Raw genomic sequence first — 27,367 nt, 5'->3', positions numbered from 1 at the left:
TTGGCGCTCTAAGCGGTCTACTAACATTAAAGTGGTTAATGATAGTTAGAGATGTTTAAATTTAGTTTTATCATCTACTCAGGTTTTTGTGATTCACCCCAGACAGTTTCTTGAGATGCTTGATATTTAGATATTATGAACCGATAAGTGATGACTTCCTGTCCTTTTACAGGTTACTCCCTGGTCAGTCGATATATCCAAAAATTCGAAGGCGAGTCGGGAACCAAGAGAGGTGAAAACACTCGCTCGCCTTATTTTGTTCGTTTTGTTAGAAAAATAGTACCGCAACGCCAGGGCTCCACTGAAACGCCAGGGCTCCACTGAGGCCGTTGCGTAACAGTACTGTATTATAATACTGTTGATATAATAGAATACATTTTCGATTGCTGCATCTACTCCATTTCTCGCTTCAAATGTTTTCAAAAACATTCCTGAGAGAAACGTTTAGTTGAAATCCCAACCAATTCCAATCAAAATCAAGCGTTCAACCAAACCGTAAATGCGTTTAATTATACAATGCAATTACATTTAATCATATTTTATGTGTTTTATATACATGACTGGACCGTCTGGACGGCAGTGTGACAGCGTAAAAAAATCAAACCGGGGCCATTTTTTACATTTGTCACCGAACGCAGCGCAATGGAACGCAGCGTCGGCAGTGGAGCCACCCTTCGTTGCTTAAAAAGAGAACATTCCCTGACACAACACTGACACAACACTGACGCAACGCTGACACGACGGTGATGGCTGCAGTGGAGCCCCGCCGTAACCCTAATCCTATGCCAGTGGTTCTTTACTTGAGGATATTTACTTGGTTACTTTACACCAGTGGTTCCCAAAGTGGGGTGCGGGGACCCCCGGGGGTCCTTGAGCGAGTTCCAGGGGGTCCCCTGCAACCAAATGGACCCTTATGCGTCTGTTACTCAGAGATTGTACAAATGGAGTTCCATTTGTACAGAGTTTGTACAGAGTTAAATTAACTTTGATTTTACAATATAAATGGGGGTCCCAGAGATAGACATGCCATTAAATAGGGGACCGTAGCCTAATTCAGGTCAACCCGGGGGCCCTTGAAATGAAAATGCTCATTGCTAGAGCCGAAAGATCTTCTCTTATGGGGGTCCTTGACATATGCTTTCAAATGGGGGTCTGTGGCCTAATGAGTGTCAATTTGGGGGTCCTTGACATGAAAAGTTTGGGAACCACTGCTTTACTAGCCTGGCTAATAAGCCAGACGAGTATCACAGGCAATTTGTTTTGCCAACGGCTGATTCGCGTCTGGTTTATTAGCCAGGCTACTGCTTTACACCACTGGTGATGTATGCAGATCCCGTGTCATGTTGTGTTGTGTTGTATTGTTCGTGTGTGCTTACGTGCGTGCGTGTCAGCAGTGAAGAAGAGATCTCGTCTTCCTCAAACTGGTCAGTTTGAAGACGACATCCCTGAAGGGGAAAACACTCCCGTCTTTCTGAAGAAACCTGTTCCACTGACCGTAGAGGAGGGTGAGTCTGACCTCTGACCTTACTGACTGTAGGAGGGTGAGTCTGACCCCATGACCTCTGAACTTACTGACCATAGAGGAGGGTGAATCAAAGCCCCCAGTAAGGCTATCCAACGTTGAAGATGCCACTACCTACTGGCGAAATGTGGAATTGCAGCACTTTCATGGAGGTGGACGGACGTTCATGACGTCACGTGCGTAAGCCCTGACCTCGAGGCTAGGCTAGGCTAAACTTCCGCTCGCTCGAGCCATTGAGTTATACTTATACTTCCGCTGAGCAACTTCCACTGAAATGAATAGCTTGGGGGCGGGGCTAACGCTCCGGTTCGGTCTCTATCATTTATAGCTCTATGGATGAGTCTCAAACCAATATGAATACTATATGAACACTCACATTTAAATACTTTTGAATCATTTGCATTTCAAATGAAGTCAAATGATTCAAAGCATTCTTGTAGTTTTTGCTTTTAGCTTTGCCTTTCCATGTAAGATCATGTCAGATCTAAGAGTTTCCCATAATGCAAGTGGGGTCTTAGACCCCCTCCCCACAACCCAATTGACTGACTTCTATATGTAAACCAACATTAATTAGCCCCCGCTCCAAACAGCCAGCCCACCCATAGTCCCCCCCAGTCACCATTTTCTGGAGCCGTCGCTGGTTAAACATTACATCATGTTCAGTCCATGGATATTATGCAACATCTACAACAGAGAAATGTTTGGGAACCACTGGCAGACATGTCTTCTTACATGAGAGCAAAGCAACACAACCTGCAAACAGTACAAGTATTTGTTTTGTTTGCAGAACAAATACTTGTACTGTTTGTTAATTTACCATTCATGAACCGATAGAATGGACTTCATAGATGTATTAATATTTACCATGTATGAACCGATACAATGGACTTCATAGATGTATTAATATTTACCATGTATGAACCGATACAATGGACTTCATAGATGTATTAATATTTACCATGTATGAACCGATACAATGGACTTCATAGATGTATTAATATTTACCATGTATGAACCGATACAATGGACTTCATAGATGTATTAATATTTACCATGTATGAACCGATACAATGGACTTCATAGATGTATTAATATTTACCATGTATGAACCGATACAATGGACTTCATAGATGTATTAATATTTACCATGTATGAACCGATACAATGGACTTCATAGATGTATTAATATTTACCATGTATGAACCGATACAATGGACTTCATAGATGTATTAATATTTACCATGTATGAACCGATACAATGGACTTCATAGATGTGGTCAATGTTTGCGTAACTTTTAGGGAACACGGCGGTTTTCAGGGCCAAGGTCACAGGTCAGCCCAAACCGCAGGTGACGTGGAATCGGGCGAAAGGCGACATGTCGGACCAGGACCGATTTATGAGTAAATATGACGAGTCCACAGGCGAATGTTTGCTACAGGTGAGTTTATAGAGCTGAGAAAAAATATACAGAGAATTTTCTTAGCGGGTGATATGCTATTTATTACATTAACACATCGTGTTTTTGATTTGATAATTTGTTAAACGTTTTTCTATATGAACAAATTATTTGGGGCATGTGCATACTTATAGCACAAAAAATAGCAGAAATTAGTTTCAGATTTACAAGTGCACCTTTGTAACACCTTGTGAAATTGTAAATCAGCTATTTTAACTCTGAAAACAAGTGTGCCGTGAGATTTGCAAAACACTGACGTATCTCTACTACTCACCGTGTGCAGAAGTATATTATACATTGCTATTTGTATCTGTACATTCCTAAGGTATGTGTTTTTATATAAATTGTTATATTTTATTGGTAGATTCCTACAGTATGTGAGGACGATAGAGACACGTACAAATGTTTTGCGGTCAATACATATGGCAAGGCTGTCTGCACGGCTGCTCTGAATGTCATAGTGGGTAAGCTATCATGTGTGTGTCTGCGTGCGTCTGTGTGTGCGTGCGTGCGTGCGTGCGTGCGTGTGTGTATTGTGTCCACAATTTGTAATTTCCTTCATTACCATAAACATCAAACAAAAGTTCATAAATGTTTGTTTGGTAGATTATATTTAGTCTCTATGGCAATAACTTGTATAATGTTACTGATGCTGCGTTCACACGGGCAGATGCAAAGATACAGTTTACGGAAGCCAGCGACATGAAGATACAAAGATGCATCTGACATTTGTAGCTGCTGCAAAAGCTGTTCACCTTCCAGATGCAAAGCTACAACTGTAGCTGCAATGACAATCAATACAATTATTATACTGTATATATACCAGTATGACGCCTGAGGGCGAGGTCGTGTGCACGCATCCGCCTGGGTGACGGCAGACTGCTGGGCGAGCGCTGGCGCTTTGGCATGGGGGGTAAGATCTTAATTTTCGGGCCTGATTTTGCCGGCTGCACTATTAACTTTGGGGCAGGCCCGTATAGAGTTTAAATGGACAGGTATCAGTCAAAAGGGAGACATCGAAGAGGAAGGATGGATGGGGAAGGATCAACATATGGAATGTCAGAACAGGTCAGCTCCATATGGAGATCTAAGGGTTTGAGGTTAGATTTTCAGGGATCTCCATATATGGGCTTAATATCTCCATCCCTGATGATGTCACGTGATGTCACGTGCTCTCTCACCCTGACACACTGACGGGAAATGCACAATTCCATAGTTAACATTATTTTCGCCCCATACGGAGGTCTCCTCCGTCCTATTAAATATTTACGCCCAACGCCATATATGGAGATTAATCAAAAGACGGAACATTACTCGTTTCATAACAAAGCGCACCAGTCTACAGTCTGGGAGTGTCTATTGGGCAACATTCGACCCGGCTAGTCCGTCATCCAAAGTGGTCCAGCTCCATTTTAATGGATGGGATTAAAAATCTTAAAACGTGAATAGCTCATGTTCCTTAGAAATGAGGCTCCATTAAAGTAAATAAACAGGCTTTCCGACTGTATAAAAGTGATTGTCATTAAGAATCGTTACAATAGAGACATGATCTACCAAAAACACATTTATGAACGTTTTGTTTGTTAGATGTTTATACTGTATCATATCATGGGGCGGCAGTGGCTCAGGAGGTAGAGTGGCCGCGTTAGGCCACTCTAGAGTTAGAGTTAGTGTCGGTCCTCGGAGTGTCCTTGAGCAAGACTCTGAACCCCTAATTGCTCCCGATGAGCAGCTCGGTGCCTTGCATGGTTTCCGCCGCCATCGGTGTAAGGAACGTGTATGTGTGTGAATGGATGAATGTACTGCACAATCTAATAAAGTGCCTTGGATAAAGGCGCTATATGAATGCACCATTTACCATATCATCTCATATAATATAATCAATCATCCATGTCCATTCCATGTGTAGTTGTATTCAACAAACAGAAGGAGGATGTTATGCAGGATGTTGGTGAGTAAATAACCTTCAGTTTCTTGTAGAAAGAAAGAACCTAAGATTTAAAAAATATGAACTAACTGTCAGACTCTGTTCTGTTTTAGTTGCTCCAGACCCTGCGGAGTTCAGGAAACTGCTCAGGAAAAGGTACCAAAACTGAGGAGAATAGGTTGCATGCTTGCGCACACACCGTTATTAGTGTTTAAGTGCTCAGAATGGGATAAAGTTGGGAGCTTGATAAAGCATTAATTCGAGGTTGCACTAAGCATAATGATAGTTCACAGCTGCGAGAGAGACTGGCGAGATAATGGAGGGCAATCACTTCCAGGTCTGCCAGATGATGGCTCTTCTTCAATGTTTATGTCGCACATTTCACTGGCCTCACGTTACTGCCTATGGTAATGGGAGGGAATCGGTTAAAAAGTGCTTCTGACTAAACCTCCATTGGAACCTCAAATCTCCTAGTTCCCCATCTGTCTTGGTCATTCTAATCAATGATGGACAAAAAAACTATTTATATTATGTCTTAGTCCACTTGCGCTGTATATTTGAGTAAAGTGATGATAATATAAGAACACATTCAAGTATCTGAGAATGTATTAAGTCACCATACAAACTTTGATGAGGCAGTGTTGTGTTGTTTTCAAAATCTTTTTTGTTTTTTTCCCCCTGAAAAGTTAATATTTTAGACTTTCTGCCTGGCAGCAGAGATATGCACTAACACCAACTCTTATTCGAGCAAAATGCATCACGTCGTATACTCACCTGAAACAGACAGAAGTCGTGCACTTTCAGCATTTCTCTCGTTCCGTCGTTATTTCAACAGCAAAGAGCCAGAAGCTCCTCAGCCGCAGCAGCAGGTGCAGGTGGTGAAGAGGGAGGACGGAGGGGAGGTGGACGAAAGCTTCTGGGACATCCTGATGAGCTCGGAGAAGAGAGACTACGAGAGGATCTGCACAGAGTTCGGCGTCAAAGACCTGAGGTCGACGCTCAGGAGACTGGAGGAGAAGAAACAGGAGAGAGAGGACGAGCGGTCAAAGGTCATTCATCCTCAGTCACGTTGGGTTAAAACGGGTGCATATCTTTTGTCCGACGTACTAATGTGTAACAGTCGCACGACTGTTACACATTAGTAGGCTGTTTCTATTCTATACTTACCAACTCTGGGTGTACACACACACACACACACACACACACACACACACACACACACACACACACACACACACACACACACACACACACACACACACACACACATATAATGCAGAATTGCAAATGAAAACAATAAAATAATCTGTAGAGCAAAATAAACACAACCTACCGCTTTCATAGCACAGATGAATGCGCAATAGGTTACATAATTTCCTTACGGCAACTGCTCGAACTCTTAAAGTGACGAACACTCACAATACAATATAATTCCTGGGCAAGTGGAATCACTATTAACCATGTTACACATGCAGTAGTCTAACACCCTACTACGGCTAAACCCTAACCCTAACCCTAACCGCACGCGGAGGCCAGGGGAGAGTCTTAACCGACAACGCATGTGTCTTAACCGGCCATGCATGTCGGACTGTAGGCTATTATGTCAGACCAACTCCGGTTTAAACATCATGTTTACACTTTATTTCATCTCATGTACTGTACGTCTCCATCAGTATGTTGACTACATCCCATGCATTTCATTCCACATTGCACGTGTACACATGGACAACAAAGGGGGCTTGCCCTTTACCCGTCTGTGAAAAGCTGCCCTCTCCAGACCACAAATGCAGCATTAATGCAAAATGCAGCCCCTTTCCTTTCAGGGTGAACAGGATCAGAGACATATTATATTGTATATTGTAACAGGTGTTTTGTTGATGTTGTTGTTGTCATCTCGGCACCACTGAAGAAGAGGGTCCCAGCCCTCAGTGTGTTCTCCGAGAACTAAATAAAGATTGAAATTAAATGAAACAGGATAATATAATATTGTATATTGAAGGGTGAATAGGATCATATATATATTATATATATTATATATATATATATATATATATATATATATATATATATATATATATATATATATATATATATTAATATTGTAAAATATATTTCAGGGTGAACAGGATCAGAAAAACATCCTGAAGTCTGTGGGGAAGAAGACGGTGCTCGGCGTTCGTGACCGTTCACCTGAACACGCTGGACGGTACCAAGTAGATGTGGATCGAGGGGTCAAGATGTGCAGCACAGAGTTCAAAGGTAAAAATATAGTCATATGACCTATGACCAGTGTTCTGCCCTCGCTGCTTCGAGGCACAGTTAGGCAGAAAGATAACTCCGGACAAAGATATCGGGTGTTCAATCTCTTTTACTGAAGTCCCAGTTTGATTCAAATGTAGCATAAATGATCATTAATTTGACATACATAATCACAAAGATGCAAAACATACTCACAGACAATGCTTTGTCGCACAACAAGGAAAAAAGGACATCTGTCTTCCTTCACACACCAAACTGAACTGAACAAACTAGTGTGCTGCACTGCTAATTACCATCTAGCACACCTTGAGCAGGCTCAGAAGAGACCTAATTACACAATGTCAAACACCTGTCTTAAAACAAGGTACACTTATTCAAAATAACTTGTGAAATAGCACCACCCACTGGCGGACATAGTCTCAGCCAGCACAACCAGGACTGTACCAAGTACATGAGAACCTGGTTGCCTCATTTCTCTCTAATTCTACATGCTGTGTGCATGCGTGTTCCTGCCTAACTTGATTTCTATCTCTTTTGTGTTAGTCTGCAATGTGGGATTTGTTGTTAAGATCGAGGAGGTGAAGGCCCAGGAGGGAGAGGATGCCGTGTTCGAGTGTGTGCTCACTCTCCCCATGTCCAAGTTAGTATAGAGCTTTCACTCACCCCATGTCCAAGTTATTAGTTTTCACTGATCACCCCATGTTCAAGTTATTAGTTTTCAATAGTTTTTATTTGTTCATGAAATTGTCATATTTAGTAATTAATTAATTTATATATTTTTATAAAAAAAGTGGATGGATTTCGTCAACAACACTGTTGTTGTGGTGTCCAAGATCAGATGGATGTTTAGTTAAGCATTAACTCTATTGGATCCTAAGGACAGGTTTACTCATCATAAATAAATGATGTGCAGTGCTAATGACGACTGGGCTCGTCTTGAGGCGTTTGATATCGCTATAAGATTGCCTCGCTGTGTTTCATTTTTGGAACCACTCCGGGGCGGTTGCTATGCATGGATGCTAGGGCCCTGCCCTGTAAGACCAACCACATTAGCTTCAGTTCAGCAGTGCATTATTGCTTGTAATCAGGTCGCACCAAGCACCACCACTTTTGTCCACCAGGTGGCACTCGGTAAAACGTGTCAACCCTAATAAGATAATAAGTGTCACTGTTAACTCTATTAAGGTAATAAGTGATCTTGTGGTGTCCTCCAGGATCAGATGGATGTGGAAGAACGCTATGCTGCAGAGTGGAGATAAACACAGTTTTGTGGCATCAGAAGATAAACTGACCCACAGGCTGCTCATCAAAGATGTCAGGCAGGCGGACAGAGGAGTCTATGCCGCTATCGCTGGAGCAAAGTCCTGTAGCGCATGGCTGCTGGTGGGAGGTATGAAACAGTCATGTAGTCCTGTAGCGCATGGCTGCTGGTGGGAGGTATGAAACAGTCATGTAGTGCTGTAGCACATGGCTGCTGGTGGGAGGTATGAAACAGTCATGTAGTCCTGTAGCGCATGGCTGCTGGTGGGAGGTATGAAACAGTCATGTAGTCCTGTAGCGCATGGCTGCTGGTGGGAGGTATGAAACAGTCATGTAGTGCTGTAGCACATGGCTGCTGGTGGGAGGTATGAAACAGTCATGTAGTCCTGTAGCGCATGGCTGCTGGTGGGAGGTATGAAACAGTCATGTAGTGCTGTAGCGCATGGCTGCTGGTGGGAGGTATGAAACAGTCATGTAGTCCTGTAGCACATGGCTGCTGGTGGGAGGTATGAAACAGTCATGTAGTGCTGTAGCGCATGGCTGCTGGTGGGAGGTATGAAACAGTCCTGTAGCACATGGCTGCTGGTGGGAGGTATGAAACAGTCATGTAGTCCTGTAGCGCATGGCTGCTGGTGGGAGGTATGAAACAGTCATGTAGTCCTGTAGCACATGGCTGCTGGTGGGAGGTATGAAACAGTCATGTAGTCCTGTAGCGCATGGCTGCTGGTGGGAGGTATGAAACAGTCATGTAGTCCTGTAGCGCATGGCTGCTGGTGGGAGGTATGAAACAGTCATGTAGTGGGAGGTAAGGAACAGTCCTGTAGGCTGCTGGTGGGAGGTAAGGAACAGTCCTGTAGGCTGATGATTCATGCTGTGGCTTATGAATCATGTTGTGGTTTTTGATGTCCTCACAGCCGACACGGACCCGGCAGATGCAGGGAAGAAGAGAGAAGGTAAAACAACCTTGGCCGACGGAGCAGGATCGGGATCAGAGACTGACCTGGAGAAGATGAACCGGGAACAACAGGAAAAGGAGATGAACGAAGCCATCATGAAGATCATGAAGGTAATTAATGAATCAGCGATGAGGAACATGGATGAGTCAGCCATGAAGATGAATGAATCAGCAATGAGGAAGATGGATGAGTCAGCCATGAAGATGAATAAATCAGCAATGAGGAAGATGGATGAGTCAGCCATGAAGATGAATGAATCTGTGATGAGGATGAGGAATGTATCATCCATGGGGGTGACAGAAACAACAGAAACCGCAGAAGGAGCGATGGCGGCCGAGGAGTTCTTCTTCGCGGCTGATAGCAGGCTGACCGGTGGTGATAAAACAAGTGACGGTAGTAGACGCGGAGTGACGATAGCCAACGGTGAAGACAGGAGGGTCACAGACGCCCCGGGAGCCAGAAGGGACACGCTGACGACGTCTGATCAGGCGTCAAGAGACGGCGATACGTCTGGAAAGGTGGGGAGGACAGAGCATGGGGAGGCGGCAGGGGGGCGAAGAGGACATGGCGGAGAGGTGGCGGGGGGCCGGAGTGGTGACGGTGTGGGGTCGGCGGGGGGCCGGAGAGGAGATGGCGTGGAGGCAGAGGGCTGGAGAGCAGACGGTGTAGAGGTGTGCAGGGGCACACAAGCTATCGATGCGTCGCTTCGCGACGTGTTGATAGCTTGTTAGATCCACTATTTCCGCTATTTTAGAAGTGGGGCTTATGTTTTAAGTTATTTGTTTGCCAACCCCCTGTTTCTTTGTGAAATTAGCCTCTGGAGGCGTGGGGCCGTAGAGGTGACGGCGTTGCGATGGCGGGAGGCCAGAGAGAAGGTGGCATGGAGACGGCGGGAGGCCAGAGAGAAGGTGGCATGGAGACAGCGGGAGGCTGGAGAGAAGGTGGCATGGAGACAGCGGGAGGCTGGAGAGAAGGTGGCATGGAGACAGCGGGAGGCTGGAGAGAAGGTGGCATGGAGACAGCGGGAGGCTGGAGAGAAGGCGGCGTGGAGGTGGTGGGAGGCCGGAGAGAGGACGGCAGTGACGTGTTGGATTCTAACGGTGTTGGACGAGTCACCAAAAATGACGGAGTGGATCTGATGTTGGATGACGACGAGAACAGGCGACGCACACAAACACGTGTGCAGACTGCTTCGGACGGAGTAGCTGGTAAGAAAACACTGCACTGTACACTCGCTTGAATATCAATGTTCTCTTCCAGGTTTTATTACACGGGGTCTAAGCTGCCAAGCACAAACAGTACACATCCAGCAGGCATTTAGCAGACGCTCGCAATCCAGAGTGACAAGGACAACACAAGGTAATAGATCAAATACATAGACATTGTCATCTAGGATTAGGCCTACTGGATTATAGGTATAACCAAGAACCCATCATCAGTCAAACAGCCCCCCACCCCCCAAAAGAAATCACACTTGTGTGAAGTGAGCTGGGCTAACGGCCAAGAATCTGTACATTGAAACTATGATCAACAATGATCTGGCATACAGTATGTCTACATAACATGCTATCTAAATTAGCCTTTGCATAATCCTGCAAGGTCGTTGCGGGCAGGCCAAGTGCTAAGGGCTAAGGTGGAGTCTGAAGAGCGTTAGTAATGTATTAGGCCTACTAACTGCTACATTCTACTGCTACCATCAGTGTTACGTTAACATTCACACTGAACTCAGTTCAGTGGGAATCCACTGACTCTACCAAGCATCTGATGGATTCAAAGCAAGCTGCCCAGAAAGGTGGCCTTATAGCTGGCCTTAAAGGTGGCCTTAAAGGTGGCCAGGGACAGCCAGGTGTCCTGTCTCAGCATCACATAACAGGTAAGATCTAACCCCATACGGGGACTGCACATAAATCAGACATCCCGTTAGTCAGACTTGCGTGGCTTCGGCTGGTCAAGACTCACCTGTGCTGCGGGTTAAAAATCACCCGCTGCTTGAACCAGTGAAAGAAATCAACGCAAATGTACTTTTTGAACGTTTGTTTTCCTTCTTCCCTGGCGGATCTCAAAGCTACAGATCTCGAGACAAATGATCTGTGCACTTAATTGCAATTGCTTATTTATAATAAAACAAGTGTATATTAATTTGCAATTGCATTACTAATCTGATTCATTGTATCACCCAGCGCATGACGTTAGGAGAGGAATCAGTTGCTTGCTGTAGAATATATTTGCGAGAATAACCTATTTTATCACAAACGTATGCTACATACATGCATGTGAGACACATACACATTGATTGTATCACGAACACATGTTTTATTAATATTCATTCATTCCTGCCATGAAATATATATTATATAACATTATTTCATTGAATTGCGATAAATATATAATAACCTCGGCCTAGATAGTAATTTATTGGACCGCTGTGCTGTTTCTGTTAACACCAAACGTCCGTATTGTGAGCTTGTAGATTGGCTACTTTTGGTAATTCTTTACCAAAAGTAGCCGATCTACAAGCTCACAATACGGACGTCACAATGCTTATAGATCGAATATTTTTGGCGTATTCCCCCCCAGGCATAGCAGGGGTTCATGTGGTAAATGCTGATGATGTTTTCATATTGTCAAGGTGGTGCACTATCCTATTGCTGGATACTATGGATATAATATTAATTTATTCATAATAATCATTAGGCCTACCTTTTTATCATAAACATTGGCCTAAATGCCTGCAAACATATTTTCATTAACCTATTTATACATTAATTCCTTCCTTCATTCATCCATGAATTTAAAAATAATTTAACAAACTGTCCTTGTCAGGGAGGTGGCTCTCTATGGTTTACGGCAGCCTGCAGGCATTTATTTGATACGTGTTTCTAGCAAAAAAATTACTAATTCAGCAGCAGTAACATGAAAGTTTTGACTGGTTTCTTGTAGTCTCTTAATTTCTTCATATCCATATGAGTGAAACGGCCGGGATGATTTGTTTATTTTTCAAACTGTTCTTAATTAGGCTATCTGAAAAATCCCTATGGGCATTTAAAAAAAAACATGAACCCACGGACGTATAGCGCCCTCTACCGATCTTGACGTCAGACTCGGTGCTCCCCATAGATATAGGGAGTACTGTCCGAAATCATCACTATTAGAGTCCACTAAGTCTGGATCCCCAAACGGGGAGTAAAGGGAGTAGGGAACAACCCTATGAATTCGAACGCAGTCTTTGGCCTCTTTTCCACTATGGGGTGGAACAAGAACCAGAACTAGAACTTTCCAGATCCCAGAACTACCAGGAACCTGTGAAGTTCCAGAACCAAGTTCTGCTTCTGTTTCCATATGTTTCCAAGAACCTGTTAAGTCACCTCAGCTCAACCAATCGAGAGCAGCAGCGCTGCTGGCCCCGCCCATAGGTTCCCAGAACTCAGTGTTAGTACTACCTCAAAAGCAGGGCCGAAAAAAGGTTCTGAGAACCTGGTCTGAAACCGTGCCGTACCGCGCTGTGCGCTGTGGAAACAAACCGAGAACTAAAAAAATAGGTTCAGGTTCTGGAAAGTTCCGGTTCCACCTTGCTAGTGGAAAAGGGGCCTTTGACACGGGCACATATTTGTCTGTGTACGGACATATTGATGACCCCTGAGCCCAGGACAAATTGATGACCCCTGACCCCTGTAGGACATAATTGATGACCCCTGGATATTGTGGACAAGCGGCTTGGTCTATATGAAAACGAGGCCAGCAGTAACGTTTTAAAAAAAAATACAAAATAAATAATCTTGAACGAAAAAGTTAAATATCTGGAATATATTTTGAAACACTTCAACAACACAAAACTTGTATGGGGTTCCCTGGCACAACGTATTTTCAGATGGAGAAAATACATGTTCAGGGTTTAAACCGCAGGTTTAAACAGCATCAGGAAGCAAGTCCAAATAAACTACTACACTTTAGAAGCAAGGCGCCCGCCCTCCCCCCAAACAATAACTCTATAGCCCTACCACTATGTACAAGTGACTTTACCGAATGTTGCTTATAATAAGGAGTCATGGCAACTCTGATGTGTATACCATGTAGTATACTATAAGTACATAAACTAAAGTATGGTACGTTTATTCTATTGGCATTCATCCATCAGTTCATCCATTCAACATTCATCACTCGTCAGTAATATTCTAAACAGGTGATATTGAATTATTCATATTGTTTTAGTGTTTTAAACCCAACAGATAATGAAGCAGGTGCCCATGTGGTGACAGAGATGTATTAATATAAGCAGGTGATAACGAAGCACCAGGTGACTGTGGTGACAGTGATGAAGACTACAATGATGAAGGCTATGGTGAGGAAGGACGCAGTGTGAAGCCGACGGACCAACACACACAACATGATCATGTGACTGGTGGTGAGAGCCGTTTAATGTAACCCTCAATCCTTTGTAAACTTGACCTCACACAAAGATCCCCCCCCCCCCCCCCCCCCCCCACCACCCACACACACACTTGATTATTTTTCATTTGAAGGTAAAAGCACAGGCGAGAACACAGATGTTGTCCTGATGCATTCTAGACGTAGAAGACCAGCACATCTTATACAGGACACAGAGATCGGTAAGAAAACTATACCTCATACAGTGGTGGGAAGTAACTAAGTACATTCATTCCAATTGCCAATAATTTTACTTGTACTGTGTGTGTGGGAGTATGTAACTACTTATCCGATCCAAGTTACTTTGTAGATTTGGATTTTTGTTATTATAAAACATACATTAAACACTTCTTCAGCCTTTTATCCATTTGAAAATAGCATATCTACAAGCTCACAATGTTTCGCGGTGCGACACATTGCGAGCTTGCAGATCTGCTATTTAAAATAAATATTTTTATACATTCGAAAACTTGACGTTGGACATTCTGCATAATTACATTCTGCAACAATTACATTTTGATGTCAATAGTTTTGTACTTTCACTCAAGTATTTCTATGTTGTAGTATTGATACCTTTACTTAAGTAAAAAAATGAGAGTACTTTTTTCCACCACTGAAATCATGCAGTACAGAATAGTATACGTCACTCATTCTTGAGATGAGGGACAAAAGTGGAAAAAACATGTCCCACACATAAGAGCCTTATTTTATGTAAAAAATAAATTAATTCATAAAAATAAAAGCACTTGCAAAGTTAAGTGTAATACAGTTGTGTATTATTATGCCCTTAATTTCATTATAATTGTTTTCATATTCCATCTGAATTAGTTAAAAGCAGGCCCTGTACCCAAAAAGGCCTGTATTTAGCCTGTCCCCAGCAAGTGGCCACAATTTCAAACTGCCAAAAAAGTGTCTAATACTGTCACAATCACATAAATATACATACTAAATTAAAGTAGATTGTCAACAACATAGCAAATAATATACACAGTTAATTTTAATTTATATTTTCTATTAAATATCTCATATCAAATGTTCGTCCCACGTCTCCGTCAACTCCGTCAGGTTTTTTTAAAAGTCTTAAATTAATCAGAAAATATTGTCGACAGATTTAGCCTGAAGACTCCTTTTCCAAGTCCCATTTATATTTGTTGCAACAGTGGAGTACCTGGTCTGACAAGCATTCAATTGTTTGATATTTTAAACAAACAATGTTGATAACAATGTGGTCACAGCTTTTACATGTCAACTCCGTCTGCACATTTTTATGATCTTTGTTAAGAATTCCAAATTAATGTTTATTATTTTAGTTTAGGGGTTAGGTTTAGCTAACAAAATTAAGCAAAAACAAAATGGCTACATTGTACTAAAGAGGGTTAAGATGAAAACAAATGCCATTTTGTCAACTCCGTCAGACGTCAACTCCGTCAGATTTTGTGTCTGACGGAGTTGACGTGTATCTGACGGAGTTGACAAAAGTGTTCCTAAAACAATAAAATTATTGTTTTTGAATAATGGGCAGTATTCTAATTTGGCACACAGTTAGAGCATGCCTTAAGGAACATTTTTGGCTATGGGGCCATCACAGATTTGTCTCGTGGTGACCATGGCAGCCATATTACAAAAGAGCCGCCACCTGCTGTTATTTTACAATAACTCAAGTTCTACACCACCTAGGATCTTGATTCTGGTGACTAATCATACATTTTCAAGGATGTGGGGTACATTGGTAATATTTAGATTTGTCCTGTGACCATAGCAGCCATTTTTTTTTCAAAATGGCCGCCACCTGCTGTTATTTTACAATAACTCAAGTTTTAGACCACCTAGGATCTTGATTTTGGCGACTAATCATACATTTTAAAAGATGAGAAATACAGTGGTACTATTTAGATTTGTCCTGTGACCATGGCAGCCATTGTTTTTCAAAATGACCACCAACCTGCTGTTATTTTACCAATAACTCAAGTTTTAGACCACCAAGGATCTTGATTCTGGCGACTAATCATTACATTTTCAAGGATGAACTTTCTCTGGGAGAGGTAAGGGCTTATTTCAGGTGCAGGTTGAGTTTCTACTGACAGGACATTAAAAGGAGGTGGGCTTTCTGGCCTTTGACTTGCCCCTTTCAGGTACAGATGCACAGTTTGACTTCACTGGCCACTGCAGGGAACTGTGGGGGAGAAACTTTGGTCTCTTGACACCCCGATTAGGTTCAGGGTTTTTTTTGGAGGCCCCAACCTCACTTGTTCGGTTGGTGTGATTAGGTGGGGTGGTCTTCCCCAATCAGGATGAGGGGTTTGACCCTTTCAAACGGCAGTCTGGCCAAGTGTCTGTATTTAGTTGTGAGTTTAGATACAGGATACGATTGCTCACCCAGCCCCAGGTGACATGAGGTGAAGACTCCTTTGATTTGGTAACATTGCTTTGGTTGACATGCTGGGGACACAGAGAAAGACACTGATGCCTTCAGTGTCTGCACATCCTGCCTGATGGTCCTGAAGCCAAATCTTCTGTCTTCAGTCTTTCGCTCACTGTTCACTGCTCACTGTTCACCTCACCGAATTTAGCCCAAGGAGTTTGACCCCTAGTTTGGCCATAGACCCCCTAGTTTGGCCATAGCCACTTGCCCAAATGTGCCGACATGTGCTGACCTCATCACATCTGTGATGATGGCTATGGCCGTTTTTAGCCAACGTAGTGTTTTTTGTGCAAAACTAATGCTTGGAATGGATCCAGAATCATGAAAAGCCCCTAGTTTGACATGCCACATGCTACTTAAAGCATAATGAAATGTAGAACATTTAGCCTTATATTGGTTGTTGATGGTACCCAACTTTCAGCAGCTGTCAAACATGCCCCTAGGGTGGTCAAATAGAAACCAATGTGGGATATGTTAGTAGACACCTTTACAAACATTGGTGAAGAAAATTATTGGTAAGAAATGTATTCACAGATTTTATATTATTCTGATAATATTCCCTGAGTAAATTGGTAAAATAATAGCAGGTCCACCATTTTTGAAAATGTCTACCATCCATGGTCACAGGATAAATCTAAATAGTACAACTGTATTCCTCACCCTTGAAAATGTATGATTAGTCACCAGAATCAAGATCCTAGGTGGTGTAGAACTTGAGTTATTGGGAAATAACAGAAAGTTGGCGGCCATTTTGAAAAATGTCTACCATGGTCACAGGACAAATCTAAATAGTACCAATGTATCCCACATCCTTGAAAATGTATGATTAGTCACCAGAATCAAGATCCTAGGTGGTGTAGAACTTGAGTTATTGGGAAATAACAGAAAGTTGGCGGCCATTTTGAAAAATGGCTGCCATGTTCACAGGGCAAATCTAAATAGTACCACTGTATTCCTCATCCTTGAAAATGTGGGATTAGTCATCAGAATCAAGATCCTAGGTGGTCTAGAACCTAAATCAGTTAAACTTGTCAACTCCGTCAGATGTTCGTCAACTCCGTCAGACGTTCGTCCCGTGATGTTTTTGTTAATTTCCAAAGAAATAGAAAATTTGCTGTCAAATCTTTTGTGCTTATGTATTGAAACACCAACTGAAATGATACGTAATGATGATTTTTTTTTTTTTTACATGGTTTTCATGTTATAATATTGAAAATAAAGGTTGAAATGACGGTTTTGAGAAATTGGATATTTCATAATAGTGTGATATTGGAACAAAATAATATTAAAAGATTTGTATTACTTAACTTGATTACTGAAAGCCATTATAAGATAACTGAGGACTTTATATTATTGTTGAAATGATAAAATTCAATTAAAAGGGATTTTAGTGTGTCTGACGGAGTTGACATGAATCAGGTATTAAGTGCATAAATGTCCCATTTTAGAAAGAAATGTTATGCGAAAAACCTGTTCCTTCTCAAGATTGGTAGTTGAGACCTGTGTCTACAAATACATCTATTTGATTTGAATGTATCTTAAAAAAAAAAAAAATCCAGTTTGAAAAAAGTTTTGTCCCTTATCTCAAGAATGGGTGATGTATTAATACCCTGATATTAACCTGATATTAACCCCAAAAACTACTCCAAAACTAAAGGTTTTGGTTGTTGTAAATTATGTTCCTGTTGGGTTCTCACAAGGAGAGTACTGTTTTCAGAGAGAGGGGTGTATATAGAAAGAAGTAACGTCTATGGCTAAAACAGCACAGCAATACTATATGGTGTAACCCTCTAACACCCGCATTAATTTCTACTTGCAAAAAATAGATTTCAACCTTACTACTACTTTGTACTACTAGGACTGACACAAAAAAATATGTTAAAAAAAATTAAAAAATAAAGTTTGATGAACATTTTATAATAATTATATAATAATATAATAAATTAATAATTTACATTTGGGGGATATCTTTCACAATAATGAATAAAACATGTTCTAGACATTCTAATGACCACAAAAAAACATATATTACAATTATTTTACCTACTTTTAATTAGGGTAAAGGTCAAAAGTCTTAGGTTAAAAAATGTTCAAAATCGAGTCCAGACATTTTTTATTTGTGTGAATTTCAGCCTCTGTGGGGGGTGTTTATATGCAAATATCATGACCAATGGCATTGAAATGGCATTGCAATGAACATCACTGATGACGTTTAGGTGAAAAAAGAACAGAAAAAGATAATAATAATTTAGTAATTAATTAAATTAAATTAGTTGCTAAAAAGCAACTCTGGGTGCTAGAGGGTTTAAAGGGGAATGTTCTACATTTAACTAAGTCATTAATATACCTTAGAGTTGTTGTGTGGAAATATATATAAGTTCCCCTGTCTGTCTGCCTGCCTACTGCAGGTGCAGGAGTCCATTTCGTCAGAGGCTTGTGTGATGTTACCACCATTGTGGGTCAGAGAGCAGAGATGAGCTGCAAGCTGAGTGCTGACCACTGTGACGGTTGCTGGTTCAAAGACGGCAAGAAGGTAACGAACGCATGCCGCAAAACCGTTATCTAGGTTTTTTATCGCCTTCATTTGGGATATGACTTGAAGGTACAAATGTAACCTTACAGCCACGTTCAGGACATTTTCTTTCTTTTTTTTCCATATGGGATTCCGGGGTAATAAGGCTTATATGCCTTTTACTCGAGGGACAATGCCCGGGACCCAAAACTAGTGTAAACAGCCGAGGGATACTATAGGGGCATGCCATACTGTGTGTTGTAGGCTCAATATCACTGCTTCCAGACAGTGGATTCACGAAGATGCCTAAAGCTGGTGGATGGAAATGAAGCTCCACCCACGCGGCAATTTGCAGCGCCGGCAAATAGTCTCCGGTTTTCTGGCCGACGCTGCAAGTTGCCGCGTGGGTGGAGCTTCATTTCCATCCACCAGCTGTCTAAAATAATTGCTAAAATCATTAAAACGAAAGAAAGCAGCAAGTGGAAAATAAATCACACTTGTTTTCATTAGTTGTTTTACTAATAACCTGAAACATGAACCTTGGTTGAAAAAACAAACAAAAAACAGTGTGCGGGTGCTCCTACCTTCTCATTGGTCCATTATGTCACTTTGACTTACAGATCAGTCCAGCAGAGGGCGTCCTCATCATCAGCCAGGAGGGTTGCAGTCACAGGCTGGTCATCGTCAGCTGTGAGGAGGAACATTCTGGAACGTACCGCTTCGAGGCCGACAGACGGAAGACAGAGGCCACCGTCCAGGTCAAAGGTCAGAGGTCATCATCCATGCAGTAGACATAGGCTACTTAACGGGATCTTTACTACTTCCAGGCTCCATTTATCTCCATTAAAAGCAGGATATTCAAAGCCCTGTATCTCTAAAGCTTTGAGCGCTGTCCATGGTGAGCCGTCGCGCATCCGATGATCGGATTTCATTTGTGACTTTGTCTCGCATCCCTCCGGACCGTTTCTGAGGGGGTATTGCGCTAATGCTAACCATCACTGCTCACCACAACAGCGCCCTCCTCCCTGATAACCCGGAAATGCAACAGAGGCTCGTTTTTTCTAATTATTTAAATAAGGGCTAGCTGGGACTCGATAAAAAAATAATTTGAGGCATTGTAATTAATTTATCAAAATTAATCACGTTTTAATCGCATATCAATGTTTGACCTTTTTCAATTAAAGCTGATTGTGGTATAGTATACACGAGTGAATCAATGAGTATGGTTTTTTAAATAAATGTCCCATCCACTGGGCCAAGCAAAGCGGTCTGATCGGCTTCTCCTCTCATTGCGTGCACTGCATACTGTGCATAGTAGCCTGAAACTCATCCAGTGAGAAAGGTTCCGTGGTGCAAAAACTTTTCTGTAATTAAATTAATTTAAATGGATCAGATAATTTAAACCTGCGTTTCCACCTCCCTGCCGCTGCAGACCCGCCCCGGGTCGACCCCGGCGACCTGGCCTCGTTCTCGGAGCCGCTGACAGTCCGGGCAGGTCACAACGCAGTCTTCAGGCTGCCCTTCCTGGCCGGCGGCGGCGGCGGAGGACCCGCGACGATTGGCTGGTTCCTGGAGGGGGAGGAGCTCCATGACCAGGACTCCGGCAGTGGAGGAGGCGTGAAGATCGAGAGGTTCGATCAGAACAGCAGACTGCTGCTCAGCAAGGTGACCCGCAGGACCCGCGGGACCGTCACCCTGAGGCTGAGGAACCAGCACGGGACCACCGAGGCTACCACACAGCTCATTGTACTGGGTGAGTGAGACAGGTAACCACAGAGGCTACCACACAGCTCATTGTACTGGGTGAGTGAGACAGGTAACCACAGAGGCTACCACACGGCTCATTGTACTGGGTGAGTGAGACAGGTAACCACCGAGGCTACCACACAGCTCATTGTACTGGGTGAGTGAGACAGGTAACCACCGAGGCTACAACACGGCTCATTGTACTGGGTGAGTGAGACAGGTAACCACCGAGGCTACCACACAGCTCATTGTACTGGGTGAGTGAGACAGGTAACCACCGAGGCTACAACACGGCTCATTGTACTGGGTGAGTGAGACAGGTAACCACGAGGCTACCACACAGCTCATTGTACTGGGTGAGTGAGACAGGTAACCACCGAGGCTACCACACAGCTCATTGTACTGGGTGAGTGAGACAGGTAACCACCGAGGCTACCACACAGCTCATTGTACTGGGTGAGTGAGACAGGTAACCACCGAGGCTACCACACAGCTCATTGTACTGGGTGAGTGAGACAGGTAACCACCGAGGCTACCACACAGCTCATTGTACTGGGTGAGTGAGACAGGTAACCACAGAGGCTACCACACAGCTCATTGTACTGGGTGAGTGAGACAGGTAACCACCGAGGCTACCACACAGCTCATTGTACTGGGTGAGTGAGACAGGTAACCACCGAGGCTACAACACGGCTCATTGTACTGGGTGAGTGAGACAGGTAACCACGAGGCTACCACACAGCTCATTGTACTGGGTGAGTGAGACAGGTAACCACAGAGGCTACCACACAGCTCATTGTACTGGGTGAGTGAGACAGGTAACCACAGAGGGCTTCACAAGGCTCATTGTACTGGGTGAGTGAGACAGGTAACCACCGAGGCTACCACACAGCTCATTGTACTGGGTGAGTGAGACAGGTAACCACCGAGGCTACCACACAGCTCATTGTACTGGGTGAGTGAGACAGGTAACCACAGAGGCCTTCACAAGGCTCATTGTACTGGGTGAGTGAGACAGGTAACCACAGAGGCTACCACACAGCTCATTGTACTGGGTGAGTGAGACAGGTAACCACAGAGGCTACCACACAGCTCATTGTACTGGGTGAGTGAGACAGGTAACCACAGAGGCTACCACACAGCTCATTGTACTGGGTGAGTGAGACAGGTAACCACAGAGGCCTTCACAAGGCTCATTATACTGGGTGAGTGAGACAAGTGACAGTTTTAATATCAATTAAATATACAAAATCTACTAGACTACTACTTGGTTTGTTATTTTTGAATCTATATCAAATCTTCAAAGGCAGCAGATCTACAAGCTCACAGTGCTACCTTTGCCAAATATTCCCCCCATGCAGAATAGGGATGCTGGGGTTCAAGTGGTTAAACGTTAAAGGTATTTTCAATCTATCCAATAATGGAGTCGGAGATATTCTCTCAAGTTTTCCTCGAGAGACATAACTGTATATAGTTGGAAAGATGGCATATTTACATAATATGCCATAAATGCAAGGTTCTATAGTAACAATGTCATTCAGGGGTGTGTTTTGTTCTTTGCATGTGGTATCAAAATACACACAGCAAGTTAGGAAAGTGTTCCATCTAGTGGTTAGCGGAAGTACTACACATTTTAACAGAACTATTAAGCCCCATTCAATAATGTTCCAAAACAGCCAGTCTACAGAGCTTTTAGACCTTTGTGAAAACTGTTTTTATTAATAGACACACCACATTGAAAAACTCACTCACTGCATAATTTCAAACTATAAGCAAACACCTAAAATATTGATCAGTGATCACCTCAGTAATGGCTAAGAAAATCACTCGTCCAGCCTTTGAACAGACAGGGTTAAACTACACTATGGGGGACATGTGGACATACAGAGGACATGTGGACATATTGCTGTCGTACATCCATAACAGTTCAGGAGGTCTGAGGCATATATGTTGTTTAATGGCTGGATGAGGAGTCCCCATTGTTTTCATGGTGACTGGTCCAGTACAGTTTACAGAGAGAATTAAAGTCAAACAGATGATTTTCCTTACCGTTACTGCCATCTCGCTGTTTTTTCCCCTCCTTGATGGGACCAATTTTCACTCGCAGCCTTCAGCAACGAAGCACCGTCTCTCTGTAAAGTTCAGTTTGTTTTTTCTAATCCTTGGTAACTGCCTGTGTTTCGATAAATCCCTGTCGTATTGCAGCGTAGACCAGCACAAAGTAGTTGAGCTGGCTTTGGATTCCTCCTTTGGAGTAGGGAGGGAACTCGGAAGGGTGCGACTGTCCTCCATGAGTGCCATCTCCTTGAGGAGACATGTGGACATGACAGGGGACATGTGGACAGACAGAGGACATACAGGCGGGGGACATTGGACATACAAAAACATTAAAGCCACTGTCCTTCATCTTTCAGATAAGCCCACCTCCCCCCTGGGTCCAGCAGAGGTGCTAGAGAGCTCCGGTACTTGCATCCACTTCAAGTGGAGACCCCCCAAAGACGATGGAGGGTCAGAGATCACCAGCTACACCCTGGAGAGACAACAGGTGTGTCAGTGTGTGGTGGTTGTTGTTGTTGTTGTTAACTGTTGTATCTGTGGATTCTGTTGATGTGCAAACATCCCATATATTATTAGACCCTTATTAGACCCTATTATTAGAGCCTATTAGACTAGTAATATATACGAGTGATAATACAAAAGCAAGATATGGAGAGTAAACAGTGGGGCGGCGTAGGTGCTCTTTCAGAGCGGTTTTGAAGAAGGGTGAGGAGTCATACTTTTGTATGACTGTTGGAAGGACATTCCACATTCTGGCAGCTCTGCCACCATTTATTTTTCTGCGTAGGGCAGGTTGCTGTATGTTGTAAATTACACTACGAGGCAGGGTGTGTTTTTCACTCAAGGCTGGGTACGTGGAACATACGGAACAACCCCCGGATTTCCGATTAGTGGTCCGCCCCGACGGCGCAGGCCAAACGAAAACAATGTTGCGATGTGATCGGTCCGGCACCTCAAAAAGAGCAAGACGTTATTCCTTCTTTACTGGTTTCAGGCTTGTACTGTAATGTATACTGTTGAATATTATAGGGATGATTGTTGACTCCTAAATGCTAACAGTTGCTTGTCTGTCTGTCTGATGAACCAAGGTGGGCCGTAACACCTGGAAGAAGCTGGGAGAGACTCCAGGTGTTCCTTGTTACAGAGATACAGATGTGGAGCTGGGGAGGAGATACTGCTACCGCATCAGAGCGGTGACCTCTGAGGGCTTCAGTGACCTTCTGGAGACCGAAGACCTGCAGGCTGGGACGCTAGGTTAGTGGATGCTAGGTTAGTGGATGCTAGGTTAGTGGATGCTAGGATAATGGATGCTAGGTTAGTGGATGCTAGGTTAGTGGATGCTAGGTTAGTGGATGCTAGGTTAGTGGATTCTAGGATAATGGATGCTAGGTTAGTGGATGCTAGGTTAGTGGATGCTAGGTTAGTGCTTTAGTTAATGAATCCACCAAATGTGACCGTGGCATCCCATTTTTGAAAACCCAAAACGGGTCACAATATATATTTTTTGTAACAGTAAGTTCTTTTTTTGTATGAATGTTTTCACCGTCATTTCCTGTAGCGTTTCCTGGTGCTCCAGCCCCGCCCACGGTGGTGAGCTCCTTTAAGGATGTCATCAACCTGTGCTGGGCGCCCCCTGCTTACAGTGGAGGGTCTCGCATCCTGGGATACATCCTGGAGAAACGCAAGAACAACAGCAACCTGTGGACTGTCATCAACCCTAATAATGAATTAATTAAAGGTTTTACATATTATATAATATACATATATTAACATGTGGAGTTTCATCAACCCTGACAATTAATTAATTAAAGGCTTTAATTATTATAATTAGTATACTCATCAACCCAGAAAGAGTGAGTGCATTCTTGGAGGGGGGTGGATTATTTAGAAGGCTTTATTTAAAAATAACATGGTAACATATTACATATTTTAACATGTATCAGAATCATAATATATGTAACAACATTATATACGCATCTATTGTATCATTATGTATCATTCTAGAGAAGAAATGCTCCGTGACGGACGTCGTAGAAGGAATGGAGTACGAGTTCAGAGTTGCTGCTATCAACCTGTCAGGACCTGGTGAATACAGCAACCCTTCAGAGTTTGTTCACGCCAGAGATCCTAAAAGTAAGTACTAATACTTAATCCGGTTCACTAATTCAACATCACACAATGTATTGTTCATCGCATCTGTAGTGAACCCAAGCCAGAGAATGGTGAAGCATACTGATGTTTCCAGAAGGTTTTATTTATTCTCAGCCTTAGACCTTGTTTTGAACATAAAGTCCTTTCCTTTGTGTGAAACACCTCTTTTCTGGACAGAGCTCTAAAATGAGCTCTTACAACATACAAACTTTACAAACCAGGTCATAAAACAATAACATACAGAATGGGCCTTTAAAACACATACAAAACATAATTATGAATAAACACAATGTTTACATAAAAGCAACACCTCTCTGTTAATATAAACATATCCAAAGTAAATGCACAGAATCATAAAACACAAACACATTACCTTGTTCCCGTTCTAGCTGGGTGCTAAGATAAAACTGTTGCTGCTGCTTGCCTCAAACATTTCCTTCTGATTCTGAGCAGCCAGGTGAGTGCAATAACCAATCAAGGAAACCCCAGTGGAAAGTTACCAGGCTCTCAGCCACACACTGAACTCAAACCAAAAACCCCTTCAAAATAAAAGTATGACACATGTCGCATGCAAATAATTACAAAAACAGATATGAATTAAGGTGACAGACATGTCAGCCAACAGAACGTAGAAGGGCTCGTTGGTGCTCAACAGGAACAACTTTAATCCGAAAAGATATACCTGGGCACTTTCTCATTTTTTTAATATATATATACCCATATTTTTGACAATTTTGTCCCCCCCATACTATCTTTTTTTTTTGTTGTGTGTTGAAATATAAAGAAAGAGTAAGTACCTCAAGTTATATTGCTGTACTTTAATATAATAGGGTAAAACATGTGGGTTTAGTGATGGTGTGACAAAAGTTGGGTTTAGTGTTCTATAGGGTTAATTTGACCCTCTTGACCATCCCACACCTGCAGAGCCCCGCGGGTTAATTTGACCCTCTTGACCACCCCACACCTGCAGGACCTGCAGGGTTAATTTGACCCTCTTGACCACCCCACACCTGCAGAGCCCTGCGGGGTTAATTTGACCCTCTTGACCACCCCACACCTGCAGAGCCCTGCAGGGTTAATTTGACCCTCTTGACCACCCCACATCTGCAGAGCCCCGGGGTTAATTTGAGCCTCTTCCATCCCACACCTGCAGAGCCTCCGGGGAAGGTGACGGCCGTGAAGGTGACGGAGAGGTCCTACAGCCACTTCTCTCTGTCCTGGACCAAGCCGGAGGTCAAGGAGGGCGTGCGGGACGAGGCCAAGGGCTACTTCGTGGAGGTCCGACAGACCGAGGTGTCAGAGTGGTCGCGCTGCAACGTGACGCCGGTCCTGCTGACCTCCTACTCGCTGAAGGGTCTGAGGTCCATGGACATGTACTGGGTGCGGGTCATCGCCACCAACCATGGAGGAGATGGCCCGCCGCAGGATCTGGACAAGTACATCCTCGTCATGCCCTTGCCCAGTACGTAGAATCTTACTTACAGTCAATAAATGCACCATGTCTCTGTCTATACTTGTGTACGTACAGTACATCTTTAATCTGCATATAACTTGAGAACCGTTTGCCCAACCGACTTCAAATGTGCCACACGCGATCCACACCACCACATGGAGTGCAGTCACCGGCCTTGAGTTGGTGGGATACAGCGACTTAGGCTCTTCCAGTGGACATAATGAGCCTAAGTCCCCTCACCTGTAAAAATTCCCAGCCTCTGGTCTAGTTACAATAAATGCACCAAATCACATGTACTGTATGTACGTATGTACGTCTGTAATCCACACAACTTGAGAACCGTTCTCCCCACACGCAGATGATCCGATAGTGTGCAGTGCCATGACAATGGATATAACGGGTATTGTATAACAGGGTGGGGCCTGCATTCCCAATTTTCATTGTTCCAAACTTCGTCTCCAGGTAGGCCGGTGCCCGATGGGCACAGGTCTAGTAATAACAATGATTGTAATAATAGTAGTAGTAATCATAATCATAGCACATGTTTTCAGATGGGGGCCAGTGTAACACTATATAGCCTCAGAGAACGCAGGCTTTAGTGTAACACTGCTGTCTGCTGTAGCACCACTGAATTTGTGTGTGTGTGTGTGTGTGTGTGTGTGTGTGTGTGTGTGTGTGTGTGTGTGTGTGTGTGTGTGTGTGTGTGTGTGTGTGTGTGCGCATGTGCGAGCGCGTGAGACTATTGTCATGCCCTGCCCAGCAAAACATGTCTAAAACCAGCACTTTTGTGAATGCAATGGAATGGCTCCAGTCTCTGTGTTTAAGAGAATCAAAATCTGTTATGTGCGATGCCACTTAAACTGCAATTCTCGTCTTTGCATTGACATTGCATTCTTTATTATTTAACCTTAATTTAACCAGTAAAAACACATTGAGACTGAGTCTATTTTGCAAGTGGGAACTGGCCAAGAGGCAGAAACAAAATTACACTTCAATGCTACAGTGTACTACAGCGTACTGTACATGTCAAATTACAGCCAAATAATACATCCATGACGTACCGGACTCGATCCAAGACAAATAACGCATATATTTAATCTCTCTCTATTATCAGGCACATTCCCCATCTCCTGGAAAGCAGCCCATGTAATCCCCCTGCATAAAGGAGGAGATAGAGGCGATTTAAATATCTACAGACCGATCCAGCCCTAGATTTAAA

The 27,367-nt window shown here is 43.2% G+C and overlaps 1 protein-coding gene across 1 annotated transcript in view; it reads left to right on the top strand.

The window, feature by feature from the left end:
* Positions 1-746: 746 nt before the first annotated feature.
* Positions 747-27,367, top strand: part of LOC308314980 (immunoglobulin-like and fibronectin type III domain-containing protein 1) — a gene marked incomplete at its 5' end in the record, with an annotated part of 30,080 nt that continues 3,459 nt past the window's right edge. Inside the window, 20 exons of the mRNA XM_080762804.1 lie at positions 747-768; positions 1,395-1,505; positions 2,822-2,961; positions 3,344-3,443; positions 5,020-5,062; positions 5,742-5,955; positions 7,033-7,165; positions 7,709-7,805; positions 8,380-8,555; positions 9,340-10,052; positions 10,196-10,589; positions 11,111-11,254; positions 18,637-18,761; positions 19,361-19,505; positions 20,173-20,493; positions 22,901-23,031; positions 23,633-23,798; positions 24,103-24,282; positions 24,549-24,677; positions 25,849-26,157. Of these exons, the coding sequence (XP_080618930.1) occupies positions 747-768; positions 1,395-1,505; positions 2,822-2,961; positions 3,344-3,443; positions 5,020-5,062; positions 5,742-5,955; positions 7,033-7,165; positions 7,709-7,805; positions 8,380-8,555; positions 9,340-10,052; positions 10,196-10,589; positions 11,111-11,254; positions 18,637-18,761; positions 19,361-19,505; positions 20,173-20,493; positions 22,901-23,031; positions 23,633-23,798; positions 24,103-24,282; positions 24,549-24,677; positions 25,849-26,157 (3,793 nt within the window). The remainder of the gene's footprint in view (positions 769-1,394; positions 1,506-2,821; positions 2,962-3,343; positions 3,444-5,019; positions 5,063-5,741; positions 5,956-7,032; positions 7,166-7,708; positions 7,806-8,379; positions 8,556-9,339; positions 10,053-10,195; positions 10,590-11,110; positions 11,255-18,636; positions 18,762-19,360; positions 19,506-20,172; positions 20,494-22,900; positions 23,032-23,632; positions 23,799-24,102; positions 24,283-24,548; positions 24,678-25,848; positions 26,158-27,367) is intronic.

This window comes from Protomyctophum bolini (assembly GCF_963924005.1).
Source record: "Protomyctophum bolini genome assembly, chromosome: 5".
In the NCBI taxonomy this organism is placed as follows: domain Eukaryota; kingdom Metazoa; phylum Chordata; class Actinopteri; order Myctophiformes; family Myctophidae; genus Protomyctophum; species Protomyctophum bolini.
The sequence above is the reverse complement of the archived record's forward strand: the minus strand, read 5'-3'. Positions and strand labels throughout refer to the sequence as shown.